The 26,443-nt window shown below is 37.1% G+C and overlaps 1 protein-coding gene across 3 annotated transcripts in view; it reads right to left on the bottom strand.

The window, feature by feature from the left end:
- furina (furin (paired basic amino acid cleaving enzyme) a) overlaps positions 1-26,443 on the bottom strand; it is a 129,765-nt gene that overhangs the window by 20,327 nt on the left and 82,995 nt on the right. For all 3 annotated transcript variants that reach the window (XM_079400023.1, XM_079400025.1, XM_079400024.1), the window contains 6 exons: positions 19,504-19,592; positions 12,133-12,305; positions 7,537-7,749; positions 1,213-1,313; positions 777-880; positions 387-504 (listed from right to left, as the gene is read on the bottom strand). In XM_079400023.1, the coding sequence (XP_079256149.1) occupies positions 387-504; positions 777-880; positions 1,213-1,313; positions 7,537-7,749; positions 12,133-12,305; positions 19,504-19,592 (798 nt within the window). The remainder of the gene's footprint in view (positions 1-386; positions 505-776; positions 881-1,212; positions 1,314-7,536; positions 7,750-12,132; positions 12,306-19,503; positions 19,593-26,443) is intronic.

The raw sequence follows: 26,443 nt of genomic DNA, 5'->3' as shown, positions 1-26,443 counted from the left end.
TTAACTGTGCTGCCGTACATTTGAAAAATTCCATTCAAACTTAAGATTCCATGAAATTCAATGTAAATTCCATTTTCATGACAGCATTTCTGAGATTCTGTCCGTATTTTCTGCAGCACAAAAATCATTGGCCTTCATCCATGCAATCAAGTGAATAAAGACTAAGGCCTTCAAACTCCAAAAAGCCATATCACTTGCTTTCAGACTAGGTTATGTTGTTTTATGTCTTTTTGAAGATCGGCAGCACCTGGTCACTTTCGCTGTATGGAAAATAGCAGTGTAACAATTCAGTCTGAATGGATATAAAGGCGAGAAAATGACAGAAAATCACATTTTTGGTGAACCAAGCCTTGTAATATCAATCCAGTATAGAGGATTCAACCTACCTGGGCTCAGACACCAAGGAAAGGACACATTTCCGCTGAGGTCCAACATTTGTCCAGTTCTTTGCCAGAGCCACAATGGCACCAGCATCCAGCAGACCATATCCATAAGAATGACTTACTGTAGGAGAGAGAGGGAGAGAGAGAGAGAAAAATCAATACAGTTGAAAGTAACTATAGAACCAGTTTAAAAAGGTTGTAAAAAGACTGACATAAGTAAAGAGGTGAATTAAAGAGGGTGATTTCTTTAAAAGATCCGAAGCAAGACTGGTGGAGCAATGATAATGTTATCGATCTAATTATGAAGCGTTCAAGTAGCTGGAAAGTGGAAAGACAAGCCAGAGCGAAAGAAAAGAGGACGGAGCAATGAAAAGCAACGAGATGGGCTTTTACCTCTGCGACCCACTCCATTTGTCTTCCAGTCATTGGTGGCGAGGTGGGCAGGGTTGGACGTCCTCACAACCAGATGCTGCATGTCTCTCCAGGTCAGGTTTTTACTATGGAGAGAAGTGTTAATGCCTTTCCTTCAAGTGAGATACATGGCGGAACGAAACACAAACAGCTCTCCTAGATAATCTCTCCTGCCCTTTTGTAAAGGTCACGGATAGCTACAGGTAGAGTCATAAAGGTTATAGTGTAACCAGTGAATTACTTTCAAATGATACTGCTCGATGTGTGTTTGATCCTAATGAGAATTTGAAAGTTAAATTACAGCCTGCCAATCTAGCAGGCAGTCATTTTATTTCGAAAGCCTCGAGTCACTAGAATCGCTGATAAAGAAAGATGACCTCGCTTGAGGACAGGACAAACCAGGCTTCGGACGACTTACTTGGCCTCAAGAGCGAGGGCGATGATTCCTGCCGCCAGAGGGGCCGAGGCAGAGGTGCCTGTGTGGGAGTCTGTGCACTTCTGCCTGAGGTCTGTAGTGACCTGAAACAGGAAGCAGAGCGGGAAAACATATCGTATCACTGATATGACAGGAAAATCCAATTATTCCAAATGGGAACAATACCAACACTGTCCTGACATGACAATGAAGTCACTCACGAAAGATGATAAAAGCTTAAAGACGTCACGATGAGGTATTTTTAATTATTTCAGAATGTTTTCTGAGGCACATTAATAATGTTAGTAGGATTTTAACAAACTGTCAGAATTTTGAAATAAGTCAATTTTCTACACTTTCCAGTCATTTATGCTGTTTTTATTATCAAAAACATGTTTTTGTATTATAATCAATGCTGAAAACTTTTTTCCCCTTCTTACTGTTTTTGTGGAAACGGTGATGCATTTTCCAGGATTCATTGATGAACAGAAAGTTTAAAAAATAAAATCTATTTGAAAAATTTCGATTTTGTAACATTACAAAAGTCTTCAGTGTCACTTTTTAACAATTTAATTTCTTCAAACAGTCTGCACAAAAATATTATGGTATAAAAAAAAAATATAATATATATATATATTATAAAAAACATAAAAGCTGTTTTCAACATTAACAATAAGAAACAAGCACCAAATTAACATATTAGAATGATTTCTGAAGGATCATGTGATACTGAAGATTCCAAATACTCTTTTGGAATTCATTCAAATAGAAAAAAAGTTATTTTGAAATAGCATTTTTTCTAAATATTTCTAACATTATTAAATTTATTAAATAAATGCAGCCTTGGAGAACATAATACATTTATTTCAAAAACATTTAAAAATAAACATTTTATATTCCAAACTTTTGACCATTAGCCTATATCTATATATATCTATATATATATCTCTCTCTCTATATACATATACACACACACACACACATACATATATACACATCTATCTATCTATCTATCTATCTATCTATCTATCTATCTATCTATCTATCTATCTATCTATATCTCAAATGAAGAGAAATCTCCATTTGTCAATTCAAGACCCATTTAATAATCTTGCTAATTGTGTCTAGCATTGCTATTATTATTATTTTTACATACAATCAAGAATTCGAACAAGACCCTTGCACTTAGCTAGTTACTTTTGTGCTACAGATATAATTGATAATTATGAGTTGTTGGGGAGCGGCGTGCTATTACTTTTCAACCTTATATGACTGACCAAACTGATCCTCTCAATGGTTTTTGAGGGAAATTTGGGAGAGAAAAAAGGATTTCACAGGAATAGGGCTCTTTCCACTTGGGCCAGTAGGCAACCACCCAGAACTTCCTAATAACTGCATATCAATGCCTTGGCAACGAGTTTTGCATCATGACACTGGCATCTGCATGGCAAGCACCTCTTCACATTCTTCAAAAAAAATGTAAAAACCCCGTAAAAACTGCCATTCAGCTTCTGCCCGTTAAGTGACCCAGGTGGTCCAGTTAAATGTAGGGATGCACGATATTTATCGGACCGATAAATTATTGACCGATATGAGAGAAAATGACGTCATTTTTATTGCACCGATAAATCAATTAAATCCGTTAACTAGATCCGATAAAGTATGTTTGCTGGTAAATCAATCAATCAGTCTGATTTATCTGAGATTCATCTTTCCGAGTGCAAGTGATTGCAGCTTTAAACTGCAGTGACTCTCAGCATGTGTTGTGCTCATTAGGTCATCATTTCATTTGCGAACATGTCTTCGCCGGTCTGGAAGTTTTTCTCGGTGGCAGAGGAGGACAATGCCATTGCTATTTCCAACGCGTGTTCAGCAAGGGTCCCGAAAGGAGGAAAAAAGGCATCAAGTAGGGTTGTGACAGTGAGGAAATTTTCCCACTGGTTAATCGACGTGTGTCAACACCTCACCGGTATCACCTCGGTGGATGGGGGGTGGACGTCGTTTGAGTCTCTCTTTTCCTTGTTTTCCTTCGGTTTTAAATAGCTTGTAAGCTCTGTGCGCGTTTTATTTTCACTTTTAAATTAGTGGCAATTTGGCGTCAAGCAGTTGTTTGTTTTTAGTTCGCTTTCCTTTGCTTAAATAGCTTGTAAAAGCACCGTGCGTATTTTATTTTCACTTTTAAATTAACTGCAATTCGGCATCAAACAACAACAAAATACAACATAGAATATAGCTAACTTTTATTAACAAAACGAATAAAAATGCACCATGCTATATGCCTAATATAAAATAACAGATAACTTACAAATTTTAAATATGCATGATAGGCCTATACAAAACTGAAAATCAGTAAAGACCGAGGAACAAATAATTATAAAACGTAGAGCGTTTATTAGTGAGATGGAAAGTTGAGGCACACACTGCATACACCTTGATGTAAAATAATGGGAAAAATATCACAGTTTAAATAAAATAAAAATCAGCAAATACTGTGGAACCAAATAGGCTAAATGAGAAATAAATGTTTAAAAAATAAATAATTAAATAGACCTTCCAATATCACCTTAGATAAATGCCAGGTCAACAGGCTTTTCAAAATCCAAAAATATTTTTAAAACAAGCGCTTTTACATTTCGTTTTGAAACTCTTCTGCCATCGTCTTGTCTTTTTCACCTCACTCTTGTCAGTCAGCTCGACTCACTCTCCTCAGCTGATAAATGAAATCTGATCTGTGATGCGCGACTGTCGTTCGTTCACAAAAACGAACCGAAATACATGCATCACAGACATGATAAATATAACTAAAGAAAGCTTTAAATTGCTACTTAACAAAATAAATAAAAACAAAAACAAAAACAAAAACTATTTAATACAATCGTTATCTGTGAAGATGCACTTCTCTCTAAAGGCGCGTCTAACGAGGAGATGGCGAATCCTTACTATTTCCCGCGGACACATTCATGGTAATTACTTTTGCTGGGGCTTTTGCTTTATTGCGTGTATTTGAAGCAGAACTCTTCAGCTGACGGCTCGCTGCTGCTGCGGGACACTAAACACCGTTGAGTCACTCTTGACAGTCGCGGCACAGACTCATGTTGTTTCCACCAGCGCGGCAATTTTTTTTTCATCAATAATTGATGGATGTCTAAAATATAAAGATAAGGAGAAGCCTAAAACAGGCCCGAGGCCCGGCCCGCGTCTGAACTATGACGTGAATATTGGCCCAAAGCCCGGCCCTAAGGACATAAAAAAAGTAGGAGCCAGACTTTAAATTAAATTTAAAAAAATAATAATAATAATTGGGGGCTAAAAGTGTGTTGTAATGCAAGCGTTACTGAACATGTACAGAGTAAAATATTACTGAAAATTGATTAGCAATGCCTTACACTACTGCATTACAGCAAAAAGTAATACGTTACTGTAATGCATTACTTTTGTAAGGCCTTACTCCCAACACTGCTTAAAGACTATATAACTTCCTCATCCTCGTGCACCAAAAACGTTGAATAGATGCATTTCTTTATGCATGAAATATTTGAATATAAATTAGTTGTTAATTGCAGATAAACCATAGTTCTGTCATAATTCTGTTAAACCATTTCTGTTACAAAGTATTGTGGTGCCTTACACAAAAAATAAAAAACATTTGAAGAGTCAGGACTGATGTTTGCTATAGTTAGGCCAGAGCTACTAAAATATCAGTTTAATCAGCGAATCTTAGATTTTGTATTCTCCTGGGTGCACAAACTACAGATTATATGAAAATTATAATATAAAAATATGAATGAAGACTAATTGCTAAAAATGACAGAGAGGCTGAATGACAGGAGAGACAACAGGAGAATTCAGCAATTGCACACTTAAAAATGGATCTTGGGATACCACAGGAGAGGAATATCGCCTGACAGTCTATGCGGCAGAGGAAACAGCGGGTATCAGGCTTCTGTCCTTTAAAAGCACCTCCATTGTGAAAACCAGTGTCTGTGTCTTGAATGCAGGACAATAGATGAGTCAGTCAAGCCTTGCCCGGTTTTGAGAACAATGCTTGGGTGCACGCCTCTGTCGGCACAGAGGCGGGTAAAGAAACAAAACCGAACATAAGCAAAGAAAATGTCATGCTATGACAGAGAGGGGTTGTTTTGAATCACAGCGATATTTATGCTTTGAAACTACAGCTTAACATTTTGTGAAGAACCCAAAAAGGTTGTTTGTTGATGCAAATGTCAGTGTCAATATGCCAGGGCGTTGTAGATTGTTGCCAGGGTGTTGCTATAGGCTTGATCTGAGTAGTTCTTAGAGAACTAATATCCAGTTGCTAGAGGGTTCTGGGGCCAGATTCACGAATTATTAAGAATATATATTTTTCTTTCTTCTATTTTTTAACTTAAGAATAAAGAATAAATTTAAGAATGTTAGAGTCTTACAATTAGAAAAATAAGAATGTTCTTAATCTTTGTAAATAGAGGTGGTACAAATACACGTCACAAGTCGGCTCCACACAAGCATATGATAAACAGTCAACAAAAGGTAGTCCATTAACCAGAAAGGAGATCTTCATGATTCAACTAAGAATTATGTAAGACATGCTTGCACTTTGTCCCTGCCTAGATATAGCTACAATAAATATATAAATGAAATAAATTAACATTAAAATAAAGTTATTAATTTATAGTAATCTATATAAATATTTTTTAATAATAATGAATAAACATGAAAACTCAAATGTGCAAGCTGCCAGCTTTACCATATTTGTTACACTCTTTGTTTCACTTTTCATAAGTGAATAACAGACTAAATTAAATCTTGTCTATACTTTCGGTTTTGGGTGAACTATGCACAATATATACTGTCATTTCACGAAACACACCGTTCCATTTTGTATTGCAATATATTGCGACAATATATTGTTGCAGCCCTAGTAAATAACAAATCTATAAAAAAATTCAAATAAGGATCTTGTTAGGATTTTATTTTTGAAACATGACACCGAGTGCTGATCTCCAACCAAGGGAGTCGCACCGAAAATAGCGTGAACTTATGATTTTCACTGTAATCAGCAGGTGGCAGAAAATGATACCATTTCAGGTGTTTTTCATTGAGTTGACGAGCAAGACTTTAGCAAGAAGAACCACCATACAATTAGAAATCAACACAAAGTCTACCAAAAAAATATTTAAGAACCTCAAAGAATTTTTGAAGAACTTCACTTGCACACCTTTAAGAATGTATCTATTAAATTTCTTAATCTATCTATCATGCTAACAACATGCTAGTCACTTGCTAATCATGTTAGCGACATTCTAATAGCATGCTTATCATGCTAGAAACATGCTAGTAACATGCTAATCACTTGCTAATCATGCTAGTATCATGCTAATCATGCTAGAAACATGTTATTAACGTGCTAATCCCTTCCTAGAGATGCTACTAGCATGCTAAATCATGCTAAAAACATGCTAGCAACATGCTAGTCATGCTAATCATGCTAGCAACATGCTAGTGACATGCTAGTAACATGCTAATCATCATTTCTGACAGACTGTATTGCCTTTAAAACATTCAAACTTTAAGCTTTTAAAACTAATTTAAACTTCAAACTATTTCAGACTGCAAACCATCAAACTTAAAACTTTTTTAAACTTCTTAAACTTTTTAAACTTTTCAAACTTTTTCAAACTTTCTGGTCCAGCTTTCTCAAGCCAACTTAAAGTTTGTCTCGACAAACTTTATCTAGTTTTCACCTTAAAATCTGTCTTGAATGTCTTTCACCCATTTTATCATCAGCCAGCCCAAAATTGCAAGTCTGATCACTTAGTAATAGCACACCTCTCCTCAACAAGCTACATAATTTGATTTACACAGAAGAAATACTGTAGCTTTTATGGCTGGTTGATTTGTCTGGTTAGGACACATTGTAATACTCAGGACTGGGGTTTGTCGAAATCCCTAAGCACAAGTGTATGCAATAAAAACAGTGTCCCTCGACTTAAACATTATTAATAATCGTAAACACAAAGATAAAAACCAAGCCATGCGTGATAGTGAGAGGATATGGTTTGCCTCAAACAGGCCATGAAGACAAAAACCATCTATTTTCCCCCTCACTAGTGACCGCAGCATTCACAGACAGCCAAAAAGCCTTTAAGAACTTTAAAGCCGCGGCAACAATTCTTCATAAATTGGCTTGGCAGGCTATCTTCTGATCTCCAACTGTTTTCAGATTCTTTATTTTTGGATTAGATTTGCTACGCCACTTCTTCAATTAAAGGATAACTGTTGCTGATTTTCTGGAGGCGGAGAGAAAGAAAGAGCGAGAGAGAGACTCACAATCTGTTTCTCATTGAGGCCTCCACTGCTGTAGGTTGTGGCGAGGGTGGACGAACAGGCCTCGCTGTACCAGGGCACGTTGCCGTTCTGTGTGCTGCTGCTGATCGACAGTGTATAGATGCTATTGGTGTAGCCATCACAGTTGCAGCTGTCCTTCTCTCGGCCGCCGTTCCCCGAAGCCCACACAAAGATGGAGCCCCGTCCTCCACGGCCCTAGAATTTGGGAGGAGAAACACACAGTCAGACAAAAGCGCTGGCATCTCCCTTCATGCAAGCCCAATCTAACACAAAGCCAGATGCGAGCGCTGCCCTGCCAAGTCTGAAACAGGAGGATTACCGGTGACAATACTCAAAACAACTGGATAATATTTGTGATAAGTGGAGTTTGGAAAGGATTGTCTGGCAGAAAGGGTTTTCAAAGTGTCATGGACAACTGAAGCACTATCATGGTTTCGATTGCCAGGCCAGATGCTTTTAAAAGGACCTTGTGGGATGACGCTAATCTTCAAGACATTTATCATGCATGTTTATTTTCAGGCACAAATGAAAGACAAACAGCACCGGGCTTTTGCAGTCTGCTTCTCAGAAGAAGCGCAGTAATGCAAAAGCACACTGTCAGAACCGATAAAGAGCTCGTGAAAAATACATGCACCACATTAACATGTTTGAATAACCGTGTGACTTTAATTTTACTATGTCGCCACAAGGAAAGGCCAACAGTGCAAATAGTTTGATTCAGATGCTGTTTACTTGTTGCCTTTTATCGTTTACCTTACAATTTCAACAATGTGCCAAAAAAATTCTGCAGGGGAACATAGCGTGCAGAGAAAGACTGCGGTGCAAAGTTTGGCTGTGTCTTTAAGAGTTTGCTCTCTGTTACAGTGCACACCTGCTTGATTGTGGGCATCTATTCAGCGAGGGTGTTTACACAGAGCAGAGCCACATTTGCATTGGCCTTCTCCACGCAACATGGATCTTGTTTCCCAAACAAATCTGTCTGCTGCTGGCACACATAAACACTCACGATTTGGACACCAGAAACAATGGCTAGAAAATATGGATAGGGAAAATACAAAGCTAGTCTGTGTAATCAGTTCAAGATTTGTTTTTTTGTCCTTGTCACTTATTTATAGGAACAGTGACAGGGAAATTCTTACAGCTCTGACCATCTGTTCTTTTAAAAGGTCTACCCAATATAATTCAGTAATTCTAATGTGATCATTCATACTTGGAACAAATTCTGCACAATGCATTTATGCTATGGATCTATGCATATAGTGTATGCTATCTATGCTATGGCATAAGTGTAATAAAATGTAGCATTAAGACCCTTAACGTAATTCTTTAATGTTATACTGCAAAAACATCAATAAATAACTTGTTATTTATGGTTGAATTTAAAGAATAAATTATGATAATGGATAATCTAACACACTGTAAGTGGAAAAAACAAACAATGACAGTGATCATGTTAAAATAAACCGTAGTTGTGGTTAAGAGCGCTTGCACATTACTGAAATAAAATTAACTGAAAAAGAAAGAAAACACTTATGTTTAATTTCAGCAAGTGGCCAAGACAACATTTAGGTTTTTCATTTAGTTTAAGTACCTTCAAAAATGAAAAATGCCTTCAAAACTATTACAGTATATCAACGATACTAAATATAACACTGCCCTCATGTTGTTGCAAACCAGTTTGACTTTCTATCTTCAAAATAATATATTTTGACTGATTTTGCCCATGCAATGAAAGTCAGTGAGACCCAAAAAACTACAGCAGCAGCAAAAACAACAAAAAAAAAACCCAGAAAAATTTGTAATATTTTCTTTTGTGTTCCACAGAAGCAAATTTGGCATACAAATCTGGGACGACTTGAGGGTGAGTAAACGATAATAGAATTTTCATTTTTGGGACGAACTATTGCTTTAAGTGATTCATATCAATCTGAAATGAAAGCGTAAAGTGGTCTTGCGGACTAAATCGCCTCTCAGCATTTTTCTACAAAAGGTCTGCTCCTATTAAATCCATCCACGACACACTGCGGTAGGTAGCGTCTTGGCACGGCTCTCCTCCATTGTCCTTTAGCTGGTCCTCAGCCAGTTTTACAACCCCAGAGCACGTTCATATGAGTGAAGGGCTGAAACGAATGCCGTTCCATTACCCCGCGCATGATAGCAGTTTAGCTCAAATGGCATTAAGTAATTAGGTATTAAGAATGTCAATACTGTTCACGCACTGGAAAATCCGCATGAAGATGTCTTGGTAAAAATTGCCATTTAATGTGACATTTAAATTAAACAAACTTCACTCTGACTGTTAGTGGCACAGACCAACTGATGCAGATAACGGCAGGAAACTGTAGAAATAGCCCTTGAGTCACAGAAGCAATTGTACGTCATGAAAAACAGGACATCTCCACTGCTCATTTTGAAAAGGGGTTTTATGTAGACATTCACAGCGCAAAATTTCCTCCATGGTCCATCCGAGTAAGTTCGATATGGCGTCAAGCTCTGACTGGTACCTTAGTATCGATACTAAATCAAAACAGTAGGCAATAAAAAACGCCTCTAATGACTAAAGACCAAAAAATATTTCATTATTTTTCTATATCTATCTATCTATCTATCTATCTATCTATACATACACACACATACATGCATACATACACAGGAGACTTTGTGCATTTTTAGATTGTCAATTTTAAGCCTTTTGAATTACGGGCACATAGGCAGTGTCCTCATAAACCACCTTCATATTGTAATACCTCTGTCATACCCATGTCATTATACAAATTTGTGTCCTCAAACCACATAAACATGCGCGCACACACACACACACACACACACACAGTACCCTCCATAAGTATTGGAACAGTAAAGACAAAATTGCTCTGTTGGCTGTGGAGTCAAGACATTTGCAAATATGATTAAAAGATGAATATGAGACAAAACTACAGAATGTCACATTTTATTATTAGCCGTTTCAATACATACATGTTTTACCAAATAAAAAGAACAGCACTTTTAGAGTTTCATCCCTCTATCTGATGTGAGCATAAGTATTGGGACAGTTGAACATAAGGCAGATATAAAAGATTAAAAGCTATTATTTAGTTGCAGATCCCTTGCGCACAATCGCAGCAGTGAGTCTGGGACCCATAGACATCACCAGACTCTTGGTCTCATCCTTTGAAATGCTTTTACCAGCCTTTAATGCAGTCAATTCCAATTGTTGCTTGTTTTGGGGAGTTTCTGCCTTTACTCTCCTCTCCAGCTGGTGAAATTCATGTTCAATCGGATTTAAATCTGGAGATTGACTTGGGCAATCTAAGACTTTCCATTTCTTTGCCCTTATAAATTCCTTGACTGAACTGGCAGGGTGTTTTGGGTCATTGTCCTGATGCAATATGAAGCACTTCCCAATGAATCTAGTGGCATTTTCTTGAATATTGGTAGGCAAGATGGTTTTGTACCCTTCCAAATTCATTCTGCTACTGTCATCATACATTAAGTCATCAGTAAAGTTGAGAGGGCCTGTTCCAGAGACAGCCATGCATGCCCATGCCATGACACCACCTCCACCATGCTTTACAGATGAGGCTGTATGCTTGGGATCATTGCAGTTCCCTTTTTTTCTCCACATTTTTGCTTTCCCATCACTTAGATAAAGGTTCATCTTTGTCTCAACGGTCAATAAACACAGCTCCAAAACTCTTCTGGCTCACCTTTGTGCTTTTTTGCAAACTGTAATCTTGCCTTTCTATTTTTGGTGCTGGTCAGAGGTTTGCATCTTGCTGTGTAGCATCTGTAATTCTGTGTCAAAGTCTCCTGAGGACAGTAGATTGTCAGAGCATCACCCCAGCTTTCTGGAAGTTGTTGGTGATTTTACAGACACGTCTTTTAGGATTCATTTTCACAGCTTTTATGATTTGTCTGTCATCAACTACTGTTGTTTTCTCAGCCGATCAGGTTGTTGTTGGTTTCGCTGGTGGTTTCCAAACTCTTGATTTCTCCATGCCCTTTGTTTTTGCTAGAGCTCTAACTGACTTCTTTTCTTTTAGCATCCAAATTGCTTACTTTTCTCTCAGTCAGCTCCCTCGTCTTCATCCTGGTTTGTGTGTGTCATCATCGAATGCAAGATTCAGAATACAGAAGTAATGGATATAACTGATACGACACATTCCCTGCTTTTAATATCTGAAGAATTAATGCAACAGGACACAGCTGATCACTTAGAAAGACCCGTGAGGCAACTGCTCCAATACTTATGCTCACATCAGATAGAGGGAAGAAACTCTAAAAGTGCTGAACTTCTTAGCTGGTAAAACATCTATGTGTTGAATCACCCAATAATAAAATGTGACATTCTGTAGTTTTGTCTCATATTCATCTTTTAATCATATTTGTAAATGTCTTGACTCCACAGCCAACAGAGCTGTTATGTCATCTGGTGCTTTAAATCAGGATACAATAAAATAATAAAATGAACCAAAAGTACACAATATAGCCCCTTTCAGCACCACAAGGAGTATTTCTGGCCTACATTAGCTAAAGGACAAAGAAGTGCAATAAGTTCAGATTAGAGAAAAGACAAACCTCCATCACGCCGTGTAGGAAAGCTTCTTTGGCCAGCTTTGCAGGTCCATCCACCGTTTTGCCGTCGTCTTCGGGTCCCCAGCTGGCGCTGTAGATGTCAATGTGCTGTGGGTTGAGACTGAGGGACTGAGCTTCCACCACATCAGTGACCTCTCCATCCAACATGCGCACACCTGCAAAACACGATACATATTAGAGCATAGGGCAGAGAGCAAATCACACACAAATATACTGTACCTGCATGTGTTATATCTTACAGTAACTACAAACTGCAGCCTGACTATTGTAATTAGATTAGATAGTAAAATGGTAAGAATGGATGACTTCATGTTTATAGAGAGACAGAGAGAGACAGAGACAGAGAGAGAGACAGAGAGAGAGAGACAGAGAGAGAGACAGAGAGAGAGAGAGACAGAGAGAGAGACCGAGAGAGAGAGACAGAGACAGAGACAGAGAGAGAGAGAAGGGGGTTAGGGCAAAAACTCCTCCATCAATCAAGCTGTTGAGCTTGTTCTGGCACTGGAAAGCATGGAGAGGGGTACAATCAGATTGTGTGAATTTTTGTCAGTAATGATTCAATATTATCCAGATTTACTGTGACATTAGTAGAAATGTAGAATTCATATAGAGATGTCAAAATGTGTCTGATAGTGTATGTCATGGAAAGCTACATTTAATACTGGGCTAAGAAATGTGTGATGAGAGGTTCTTCAGAGATTAAGTAAGTCTTTATTAACCTTAACAAAAAAATTAAATAAGGCAGCATAATTTTGTTGTCATAAAAAAACCTTTTGGAAAATAGCACACTTTATTATAATTATTTATTTATCTGAAAACATTTATTTGAAGTGTTCTTTTTGGAACATTATAACATTACTGACCCCAAACTTTTTAATTGTAGTCAACATACTATAATTTACTTCTCATAAATATAAAAATATAAATGAAAATTTAATGAAATGAAAATATAAATATAATCTAAAATCATAACTATGCATAAAAATGTGAAATCCTTGAAACTGGTGATCCACTTTCAACACTGCATAAACTCAAAACAAACTTTCATTATCTTTTCAGTAATCTTTGTGTATATTAATATACATACATAAATACATATCATACCTTCGCTTCTTTAACACTGCCAATGCCAACCTGCCTGCAATAAGTGACATTCAAATTCTAGCCCGTCAAATATTTAATTAGCCACCCACCACCAGAATCTTTATTTTCTTTGAGAAGCAAAATAATACATAGATTACCACTGGTGGAGAGATATAACATAACTAATCATACAGAAAAGCTGTAGAGAAAGCAGCTACAATGAATAACCCCACTAAAAATCCCATATGATAGAGATCTTTCTTCTGTTTGCTAAATATTTAACATCTAATGCTCACATATGAAAGGGATGAGGTGCACAGATAGCGCTGCACATAAAAGTTCCTTTCAAAGGAAGAGGAGGACTGCATGCACGATCGCATTCAAATTTGGAGTTCATTCAAAAGGTGACAAGTGGCTACATTCTTCTCTTTCAAACATCCTTTTACAGACGCTTCACAACAGAGGAGACCATCTTATCTTTTTCCACTACCCTGTACAAAAGAGAATCTTAAAACGAATTGGCGATTTGGGAACGAGCCAGAGCGCTTTGTCCAAAATGTCAAAAGGTGTTGAGTAATTGTGATCCCAGCCTCGGGTTAAAAAAATAAAAAAAATAAAGAGACAGCAGATTCTGCCAAGAGCTCTTAGATTTTAAAGTGGTAAAAAGATGAGAAATCAGAGTCAAGCATCTTCAAAACAATGTAAATCACTCTTTTGATACACAAGGGTGCGAGGTTACTCAAGGTTGCCCTCATACGGGTTAGTGCAAATAAACAAAAGTTCAGTCGTTTCAGGTTTTCCAAAACAATCTGAGAGCTTTGGTGCAGACCGAACTGCAAACAAACCCACAACGACAGAAAAACACAGCACAAAATCTTGGAAAGACTTAATGTTTTTATCCCATAACTACATTTCAAAAGTCCCAAATATCCCTGTAGGACAAAGAGAAAGCTGGCTATAACTACTTTCCAGGACACGAGAAAGGCATAACAGATATACACGATAGTAAATACAAATAATCTATCTTCTCTCAAAAATGCAACAAGAACCCTCAGTTTTATTTGTTATAAAGCAATTTCCAACAATGGCATCTACTGTTTCCTCCAAAGCAATATTCCGGCTTAATGAGTTCTGGCAGAGGAATCAGCCATGCTGTGTGCCATCTCTGCTAGCGTGCTGCCATCTCCACATTCGGCTTTCCTGTAGCAGAAGGCACTTTTTGGACAGCCGACGTTATGGGTCAGCTGTCCAAAAACCTTAATTTCTCTGTCCTCTGTCCCCATGCTAGCCCCTAAAGGAGTAGTGTCTGCTGCTTAAGCACAGATTTCCCCCGGATTCAAGGTGAAATGGGCACAGGAAGACGACTTACCCTCCCACTGCGTCTCATTAGTAGGATAATTCAAAAACAGCTGCTTGAGAGTGAAACGAAGGCAGAGATGACAAAAGAGAAATGGATTTGACCCATAACGCATTATCCATCTGCATAAAAGGGAAGATCTGACATGTAGTGTATATTCAGTACATGTCTGAAGAAAATGTGCAATTGTGGGGTGGTGATGGCGCAGTGGATAAGACACATGCCGTTGGTGTGAGAGACCAGGGTTCGAATCCACTGTGAGACACCAATGTGTCCCTGAGCAAGACACTTAACCCCTAGTTGCTCCAGAGGCGTGCGACCTCTGACATATATAGCAATTGTAAGTCGCTTTGGATAAAAGCGTCAGCTAAATGAATAAATGTAAATGTAAAAAAAGAAAAAAAAAAAAGATGTGCTTGCGCATGTAAAGCTCATCGTCAAAGTGCAAAGGTGTTTTGGGTGTTTAAAGGGGGGGTCCAATGCTGTTTCATGCATGTTAAGTTAGTTACACTGTTAAAGAGTTGGATTCTCATGCTAAACATGGCCAAAGTCTCAAAAAACGATTTGGAGGTATAACAGAGTATTTCTGTGCCAAATACACACTTACGGGTTTCTTACAAGCTTTGGGAAGTTTCATGATGACATGAAGGGTAGAACTCCCATTTCTCCCGGAAGAGCGTGCACACATTGACTGCAATGAGATCAAGAGCGCGCCCATCAACGTGCTTCATTCGGCTGCACTGCAGGGGACTCGCTCGGGAAGAATGTTCAGATTAGAGAAGTGTGTTTTTGGTTGTGAGGGAAAGATAACCTTGTTCAGCTTCCCAAAAGAACCCAGCATTACATGAACAGTGGATGCAGTTTTTTTTTTCCGGGGCAGCAACGGAGTTTCTCATGTGTGTGTTTTTTTTTTAACGCACATTTTATAAACAAGTCCCAGTTCAATGCTGGATTTACACATCGTTTGATACTGAAAGATGGAGCAATCCCAGCTATAAAAGATCCCGGTCATGATTCAGAATTGCAGATGGTAAGTGAATCAGCATCAAATGTCTGTATTTTATTGGCGATCGGCACTTAAGTGCACGTCAATCTTTAGCTCCGTTAGCTCCGCCCCCACGATGCGTCTCCGGGAGCTCGGCTGTTTCCGGAGAAAATCGTAAAGCTGTACATTTCTTTTATATTTATGATAAAACTAAAGACTTTTTGGAGATTTGAAGGATGCAGTACTACTCTATAGGTGTAAGATTTACATGAGATTGGGTGAAACTGTGTGTGTTATGCCCCCTTTAAAAACTAACCCATGCCAACAGAATCCAAGACTCTATACTATTTTGGTTCCAGGCTGATGAAAATCTTAAAGCAGTTAAGAAATTTCTAAATTTCTTAATTTATACATGGAATTTTTCATAAATAGAAATACATACAAAAATACTATTATTTTTTTTTTTAAATAATTAAAATAAAAAAAAGATTTTTGATTGTATTTAGGGGTGACCCCGAATAGTCGACGATTCAATGCATCGACAGGAAGAGCCTGATTCGACTCCCAATCTCACAGTCGAATATTCGCAGGGTGTTATGATCATACCATTTTGACTATATGGAGGTGCTGAAATGTCTGATTTCACATAGAACTACCGGTCCCAATAAGTTAATATGCAGGCTATTAAGATAATGCTGTAAATATGAAAAGGAGGAAGCTTTAAATAAATATTTTAACATGCGTGAATAAATCCAACCACCCCTATAGATTTAAGTTTCACTTTCCATAATCCATGATCGACAGATGAGCATTTTGGCGGCAGGGATTTAAATCTTTAACAAGACTCAAATTGACAGGATTTTTTCGATCATGTTGGGTAAAAGTGATTTCAAAACATTTCAGCCAGTTTATATATATCGGTTTGAGTTGTGCTGCAGTAAAGCGCTTCATTGTAGTATCCCTTCAGCATACAGCGCGAGCAGGACAAACAACAATGCAGAATATTAATAACTATGACTGGGACTGTCATATACATAACATTATGTCTTCATGTTTTACGTCTTTCGGATGAGACGTTAAACCGAGCTCCTGACTCTCTGTGGTCATTAAAAATCCCATGGCACTTCTCATAAAAGAGTAGGGGTGTAACCCCGGTGTCCTGGACAAATTCCCTCTACTGGCCCTTGTCTATCATGGCCTCCTAATAATCCCCATCCACTTGATTGGCTCTGTCTCTCTCTCCTCTCCACCTTTAGCTGGTGTGTGGTGAGCGCACTGGCACCGTTGTACTGTGGCTGCCATCGCATCAAGTGGATGCTGCACACTGATGGTGGCTGAGGAGAGACCCCCCGCTCATGACTGTAAAGCGCTTTGGGTGTACAGCAATACACAAAGTGCTATATAAATGCATCATTCATTCATTCATTATGAGAACACTATTATAATAAAACGCTGTGGATTTTTAGAGTTTAGTTGCTGTGTTTCTGCAAGTTGTTGCATGAAGAACGCGTCCACAAAAGGAGTTCATTCAGAGCCGCGCAGACATGCGCATTTTGTGCAGATAGCCTATAGGTCGTAATATAACATTATGTTGTATAAATAATGAAGCGTATTCTATATGAGATATGATGAGTTAAATCCCTTTGATTAAAAACCCGCTATCAAATGCTGCATTCTACTGGTCATCTTCAGCGCGCGCAGCTCAAAACAGAAATGCAGAACATTAATAACTTCTGTCATATACATAACGTTATAATGAGAGCACTACTGTAAAAAAATTTATGAATTATTAGGGTTTCACTGATGTTTAATGCTATCTTTTAATCAAAACATAAAAAATTTTTGTATCTGCGAGGAGTCCATAACACATTTTCCCTGTGCGTTAATGTAATAATGACTGTCGAATGTCTGACTTGACTCTTGGTAATGCATTTTGACCTGCCCCCAAACATATGATTCGACTATCATTCGACTAGGATCAAAATAGCAGTAAAGTAGAATTTTCTTTTTAATAATGTTTTGCGTTAACAGGCCCGGCCTTATCTATAGATAGTATATAGGTCTTTTTTATCCATCTTTACAAATTGCATCAAATTAATCAAAAAATAACCTTAAACAAACAAACAAAAACAAAAAACGCATGATTTATGATTTTGTGTTGAGATTTAATACGTAGGCCACGTTCACGCAGCAGCAGAATACGGCTGTCAATCCTGTATGAGAGTCCTTAATATGGTTACGTTCACACACAGTTCGGTTATTTACGGGCGTGACAACCGCATTCTGTAACCGAACATACACCTGTAAATTTTCAGGACTCACAACCGCATTCTCAGAACACACGAGCTGTGTGAACGGAACAGGACTGAACAACTAGTTGTCGTGTCAAAAAAAAAAGATAAAACTTTCAGTTTTATGCACGTCGCCATCTTTGATTTTACTTTGGTCACTGTTGCTATGGTTACCGTAAGGAATACAGGCTTGACTCCCGTTGCACGTTCATACAGACAGTATTCTAAACACAGCTGTAAGCTGCTGTGTGAACAAGACATTGAGACTCACATCTGTAAAGAAAATGCGGTTGTCCATCCCAAAAACTGACAGTGTGAATGCAGCCTTAGATAAGCGGTTTGTTGAAATCCCTAACCATAAGTATGAACAAGTAATAAGTGATAAACACCTCAAATAACAATCACCAGCACAAATTGGAGAAAACACTAAGTAGAGTGTGTTTCAAAGTCAAAGTTCAAAATGTAACATTTAAAAAAATAAATCTCCTGGGTGTTGTTAAAAGCACTTTTCCCTTTGAACTGACCACAACCTAAATGTTGTTTGATTAGTCGGTGCTTAATGTTATTAATGGCTGCTGATGTGTAAAACCAGAATGACCTCATAATACACACATTATATAACATAACAAATGCATTACATAAGCATCTATTCTGTAGTAGTAGTGGTGAAGTTAAAGTTTTAATTCACCCAAAATGAAAATTCTTTATGAATTCATTATGTTCTCACTCTCATGCTGTTTCAAAGCATATGATTTTTATTTTATTCCATGAAACACTATCTCCCGGTTTCACAGACAAGGCTTAAGCCTATCGTGCCAGACTAAAGTGCAAGTCTGAGCTGTTTTAAGTGAAAAACTTTTCTTGACTGATCTTAAAATCTATCAGCGCCTTTGTTTTGTCTCCAGATGCACACCAGTAAAGTTTTTTCTAAGGCATGTTAATAAAAATTACTTAAATTTCCAAATTGAACAATAGCCTAATCCTGGCTTAGTCTAAGCCCTGTCTGTGAAACCAGGCCTATAAATCTTATGCAGTAATAAGATAGATTTGAGTAAGAACAGATCTCAGTTTATTATAATTTATCGCATTGGAAAAGAGCAGCCATAAATTCTGCTTAACATCTCCTTGTGTTCAACCAAAGAAAGAAAGTCAAACAGTATTTTTAACAACATAAGGGTGAATAAATTATGACAATTTGCATGTTTTGGTGAATTTTCCCTTTAAGGTGAAACATTATATCATATTGCTAAGCTAAACAGCTAAGAATCAACTATGGGTAGTTGGCTAACGGTTCTTGGAGAGAACTGGCAGCGCAGAGAAGAGTGATGAAACAAAATCTGCACTGAATAGGATAAAAGCACCTCAGCCAATTAAAAGGATTACACATGCTAGCGTCCAAATCTTTGGCTCACAAGGACCAATGCTGGAGCCGGTGAATGCTGGAGCTCATGAACCCATCGCTAATGGAGCTCCTCTTTTGAAGTGCTCTTGGTACGGAAGAGTTCTTGTATGGTTTAACGAACAGAGAGAGAGCTAATCTGAATGTTTCACCGAGGTGTTTTGCAATTCAAATGTTGGAAAGGACAGGGTGCGCGCTAGACTGTACGTGCTGAAACATGGAAAATGTGCCGACTCACCTCCAATCTTGGAATTGTAGGCCACTCCGACACCACACATACCATTGTTGGCAACAGCAGCAACCTCTCCAGCACAACGTGTTCCGTGTCTTCAAAAAAAAAAAAAGAAAAGAAAAAAAAGGAGAGATTAAGATTTTTCTGGACACTTTCGAAACATCTGTACTATGCCATAATTAATATACATGTTGTTCAATGGGAGGAAAAAGATACATAATATAATGTAATGTGCTGGGCAATGATAAATCGTATCCAAAAATGTGTGTGTACTGTGTTATGTATATATAGACACACATGCATGTATATATTTAGGAAAAGCATATCACGTTAAATATATTAACTATATTCATATATAATATAAATTATATGAATATAAATATATACATGTAAATATTAGTGCTGTCAAACGATTAATCATCCAAAATAGTATAATATAATATATAATGTATTATAACATGCATATAATAATATAATGTGTATTAATATACACAATACAATGCTTAATTATATGTAATGCATTATGAGCAGAAAAGGTAGCAAGCAGAAATGGAGGAATGCAATTCATTGCCTCTGAACATGAATTGGACATTCTCAGTACTGCCAAAGACAGCTGGCAACAGGATCAAACTCTCATGCTGATGATGAGGGGTGGGCATAAAGACCGCCCGATCCTCATTCACAAAAGGTGACTGAAGCCTCTCATCCTGCAGGGCTCATTCAGAGCTCTTTTGCATGTGTGAAGAGCTCCTACTCAGCCCTGCTGTAAAACAGGCAGCTAGCCTATCTGTTAAATACGACAGCAGGTGACACACTGATAACCGTGGCCTTTGGGAATAAGACTACAGCCTGTGACAATGTGCAAATGCAACTTGCTGTATTCATTTAATCAAAATTAATGAGGACTAAAGGCAAGGAACCAGAGCTAAAGAACTAAAGAGCAAAGACGTGTCACTTAGATCACCATCCAAGTGCATTTTAATTTTATTTTTGGCCACACAGCAGAAATATGCATCTTAATCTTGTTTGCACTGTAGTTTCAATTAAATATATATATTTTTTGCCAGTATTAAGAAATATATGCACATTTATTGCACCACATACAAACATCTGAGGCGGTACTGGATTCAAGTGTAAATCCACAGCATGTGTGTCACAATCTTCTGAGTCAGCAGACATACAAAAGCCAAGAGAGCAATGGAGGCTAATCATGGAGTTACACAGCACAGAGGAAGGATCAGTGAAATCCCAGGAGAACCCCTGCAGTCATCCGTCCGTTCATAGGAAGCATGAGATCAGTGAGGATAAGGTCTCAGACTTACTCAGTTCTACAATAAGGAGGACCATGGGACCTAGATTACATCCAAAAAAGGAGGGGGTTTTATGGGAACCAAGCTTGCAGATTGTTAAAACAACAGGAGGGAATTTGGGAGAATGCATGCAAGATTACGAAAAAAAAAAGAAAAAAAAAGTGTGAGAATATTATATATATATATATAAAAAAGATACACAACATGGAAAAAGGCTATCATAATGAATCATTTTATTGTGAATCCTTTGTGGAACAAAATATGTAACCCATCTCGATTGGGGTATATCAAGTTATATACAAAAAACAAAAATATTTTTCATATTTTATTTATTTTTTTGCTGCTTAATTTGTTCATTGAACTTTAACAATAATAACAGGATAAAAATACAGGACAATAGTGAAAAAATATTGTTCCTCCACCCCAACCCATCCCCCAACATTAAACAAGCTAAATTTAATTCAAATAAAATAAATAATAATAATAATAAAAAAAAAACTTACTCAATACATAATTATACTGTAATACAGAGTATGTCAAGTATGTATAGTATTATAATAGTTAAAGTATTATATTTTAACTTTTTTCAAAATGTTTTTTTAAATTACATAATTTATTTTAATTTGTATTTAACTATATTTTATAATATTGTAAAAAAAGCATGAGAGACTCAGGATGTCAATTTATATTGAACTTCAAATAAACATTTAGCATACTAGATTATTTTTTATTTCACATTTGTATTCAACTATTTCTATAATTTTTTTCTAGATTTTTCTATACATTTAAGAATCATATTATATTGTACTATATTTTTTAAATTCTTTTTCAAGACTTTATTTTAATTTATATTTAAATGTCGATCTGCCAGTCTCAAAATGTCACAAAGTGATGAAGATAAATGTGGTGAAAGTGCACCGTTCGTCATCTGTTCAAGACGACACATGGGTGAGTGGCATGTCTTAAATGAAAAACTAGTCCAGATGCTCCTCACACATTTCTACAGTACACATGACCTGGATGACAGAATCTGTGCAGAAATATTGTGAGCATCTGCATTTATTCGTCACAGTCCACTGACTGAACAGAAATGTACTGACAATCACCTGACTTGCTTGTTCTAACCCATTTCAAACTAAAAAAAAAACGAGTCAAACTCGTATCGATGCTTCTCCCCTTGCCCCTGAACAAGATATAGATTTCTGCATCTTAAATGATCACTGAGGAACTTCTCAGTTCTCAACCCACCACTGTTCTTGAGTTACTGTGAATTATTCTCAGGCTTCAATCTCGTAAAATGCCGTTCTTAGGTACGTGATAACTGTACGTGACTGAATCCACATTCATGGGCTGTTATCATGGCTGGATAGTTTAATAGGGTTTGGTGTGACACCTTGACCTACCGTCCCCCATGCTGACTCACTTTGAAGCTGAACACATGCAGGTTTGTGATACTGAGAGCGAGATATGCCACTAGTGAGCTGTCTGATAGATGTAAAGCAAGCCTGGACACATTTAAGAGGTTTATTTCCATTTCATATTTACCTGCAGGTAAAATTTGCAGGAACTGCTGTATAGATCGAATCCAAATGTTAGAAGCAGGCCCAGATGGAATGTGCAGACTTTTGCATTTCCTCCACTAATTTTGGGAGGACAAAATTCTGCTAAATGGTTTTAAACGGAGTTGAGAGTAATACACTTTTATTGGCAGCTGAGAAAGCACAATGAAATTAGGCAAAATATCTCAAACAAGCTTGCATGAGACAGGGTTCAACAGTTTGGGGTTGTAAGAATTTTTAATCCTCTATGCGCCAAAGTCACAAAATTGCGACAAGACGTCATACTTAATCAAATAGACTGTAGTTCCTAATATGGTGTAATATATCATTTGTATACCCTACCACTAGATGGCAGACATGTAGTACTTCGATTCTAGACCAAAATTATGTCCTGTTCCTATTCAAAGTGTTCGAGTAAATAGTAGAGTAAGTGAGCTATCGTGTCATTGATGCGGAAGCAGTTCAGCTCATAGCGTGCGAGTAAATTGTGAGATTTGTGAGAGAAAAATCACCAAATGGCTAATAAAAAGTTGTACCGTGAGGATGCGTTTCAAATGTTATTCGCCGATTCTGACTCTGAAGGGGAATATTTGCCTTTTGGAAATGACAATCGGTCGTCTAATGATCGCGCTTCTCCCGGTACATCTTTGCAGCGCAATGGTGCCGCCGAGCAAGGCGCGAGTGTTCACGAAGCACAAACAAGTGATCATTTTGAACCTTTGCCCAACGGGGATGGGGGTGGCAGGGGTGAACATGGTCGTAGTGTCCATAGGAGAGCTGTTGCTCTCTGAGTGCCGCTGGCTCCGCGTTGCTGATGATCAGCCAGATTGCGTTGTTTGTTCTGATCACGCACGCTCAAAGGGCCGCCGTCAGACAAAGTACAGCAGTCAGTGTGGGGTAGGTCTGTGCACTGTGCCATGCAATGAGAGGTACCATACTTTCAAGAACAATAAACTGTCACCTAGATACCTGATTGGGCAGATAGCTGGTCAACTGATCAAAAAATAGGCACATGTATTTTATTATGGCACAGTAATATAGCAATAATTTACTACTTTCTCCTGTTTTACTGTTGATTTCCTCTTTTCCTGATAATTTGGAACGAGGATAAAAAAAAAAAAAAAAAAAAAAAAAAAAAGCAAATAAGTTCAAACATCCATTCAATATATATTATTTCCTGAATATTATGAAATTCAAGAGTTATAATATGCAGTTATAATTCACGTTATAATATGCAAATTAGATGAGTATATTGACACCCCACATAAACTTTCGGTTATGTCCAACGTTTTTCTTATTTACAGTAGATCTCTATCTTTAAGCCTTTTCAAGCCACAAGCTTTTGAAATCGTGATGTCAAAATCCAGCATTTTTTCCAAAAATATCTGGCGCCTAAAGGGTTAATGTTTTTGAAAGAAGTCTCTTAAGCTCACTGCATTTATTTGACAAAAAAAGTAAAACCTTAATATTGTGAAATTAACAATTAAAATACCTTTTTTTTAATTAAAAAAAATATATGTTCCTGTGATGCAAAGCTGAATTTTCAGTATCATTACTCCAGTCTTCAGTCACATGATCCTTCAGAAATCATTCTAACAGCTGTGCCACTTAATATCTCTGATGAACAAAAAGAACAGCCTTTATTCTGAAATGAAAATCATTTGTAAATGTCTTTACTGTTACTCTTATCAATTTAATGCATCTTTGCTGAATAAAAGTTAATATCTTTAAAAAAAAAAACAAGCAAAATAAATGACAATCGCAACTTTTCATAAACTGACAAGAAATGGTTTTAAGACTTCGGTTTAAAAGAATAATTTGAGTGTGGTTAAATAAACCACAAATATGAGCAAAAGTAAGTGATGTTTGTTTTAGCAATCATTACTAGAAACATCAAGGAATGGTGTTGTCCTCTGAATACTACGGGTACTGAATAAAAATAGCCAACAAGTCAATCAGCACTAACAGCAGATGAAAAATAAAGGAGTATTTCTGCTTCACTTAACAGAAGAAAAGCGGTCTATGTAAGACACACACGACCATCTGCTTTCTTCAACACCACAGGCGTTTTACTGAGATGCATTATTTGGACTTTTATATAACCCTGACAGGACTCAAACCTGCAAACACACTGCCCTTGACATATGGCTCATTTCTTATAAGAACAGGATTATTCTGGGCTGGAACACTGTTCGTCATCTCCACAGGAAGTCATCCTAAAAGTTTGTAGATGCAGCCAAGCAAACGATTCTTTACATATGTAAGAGACAAGTTGAGCGAACAGGAACTAGGTTTTGAATAACTTTTGCAGGGAGGGCTTTGCTTGCAGTATAACAAAAAATGAAAAATCTGTCATTTACTCACCCTCATATCGTTCCCAACCTGTATGACTTGTCATTTTTCACCCAAAAACACAAATAGGCTGACAATTTACTCACCCTCAGGCCATCCAAGATCTAAATGAGTTTGTTTCTTCATTGAAACAGATTTGGAGAATTTTAGCATTGCAACACTTGTTCACAAATGGATCCTCTGCAGTGAATGGGTGCCATCAGAATGAGTCCAAATAGCTGCTAACAATACTCCAAAAGTAATCCACAACACAACTCTGTGTGTTATTAAATAGCTGTGTTTGTGTAATGAACTAATTCCTCAAGACGTTTTTAACTTCAAATATCGTCCTCCACCCATAATATTGCTGTCTCCAGTGAAAAAGTGGTCTCATCTGAATCAGAAGAGAAATATGCACAGATCAAGCACCGTCTACAATCATTAGAACGCCTTGATTGATTTATTACAAAAATGTAGCTTTTTGCTTCTCAAGATGTTAACCGATAGACTGGAGGGGTGTGGATTACTTGTGGATCATTGTGATGTTTTTATCAGCTGTTTGGACTCTGATTCTGACGGCACCCAATCACTGCAGAGGATCTGCTGGTGAGCACTTAATTTAATACTTAATTTCTCAAAATCTGTTGCAATAAAAAAAAAAAATGCATCTATATCTCAGATGGTCTGGGGGTGAGTAAATTTTCAACAAACTTTCACTTCTGGGTGAACTATTCCTTTTAGTGTGTAACTGGTCTCCGACCAACTAACTTACATTTGTAAAATGTGTGAACACACCATTTCATAAAACTTATTTATTTTTTTTATATATATATTTATATATATATATATATATATATATATATATATATATATATATATATATATATATATATATATATATATATATATATATATATATATATATATATATATATATATATATATATATATATATATATATATATATATATATATATATATATATATGATTCAGAAAACTGACAAGGATTCCTTACTGAAAATTAACTAAACGAAAGCTTCTACAGGAGGCGTATTCTTAGCTTCAACCCTCACCGCAAATCAGCATTTTAAACAGCATGATATGCAACGTTAATAGGAGATTAACAGTTAATGTAAAAAATATATAGCAGGATATCACATGTAAAGACATTAAGATGTTTATAAACGTTTCCTGCTGAAAGATCAGCACTTGTCCTGCTTGAATTAGCAGACCCACGTTACACATGCTGAGAGTTTTAATACATTCAATACAGATGTATTCATGACCATCTTAAAATTGGATTAGGCTGTGTTCCAGCTGGCTTATTGGAGACCCAGGAAAACAAATCCAGGGGAGCGCTTCAGTGTTTTAAGCATGGGAGAGAAACCAGGCGCAAGTCTAGAGACCGTAAAGCGGAATCTTCAACAGAAGCCTCACTTGCCTCTTCAAGTTATGATTTTATGGAAGAGCAGAGATCTTCTGCTTGACTTAACACTACATATTTCTGTCTTCTCTCTCATATTGTGCCTGATGAATTAACAATGACGGGGACAAGAAAATATACGGCCCGTCTTGAGCTGCTGCTAAGCAAAACTCACTTGACTGGCTAGTACAAAAACATTAACTGTGGGAACTGTATACTGGGGAATACTTCATCCTTCCTTTGTCTGAACAAAAGGCATTTCCAGATGTGCAATTTTAACACTGCAAACAACACGGCGTGTTATGGTAACCTCTGATGTTTT

Source organism: Barbus barbus (assembly GCF_936440315.1).
Source record: "Barbus barbus genome assembly, chromosome: 1".
In the NCBI taxonomy this organism is placed as follows: Eukaryota; Metazoa; Chordata; class Actinopteri; order Cypriniformes; family Cyprinidae; genus Barbus; species Barbus barbus.
Note: the sequence above shows the minus strand (reverse complement) of the source record. Positions and strands in the feature narration are given on the sequence as shown.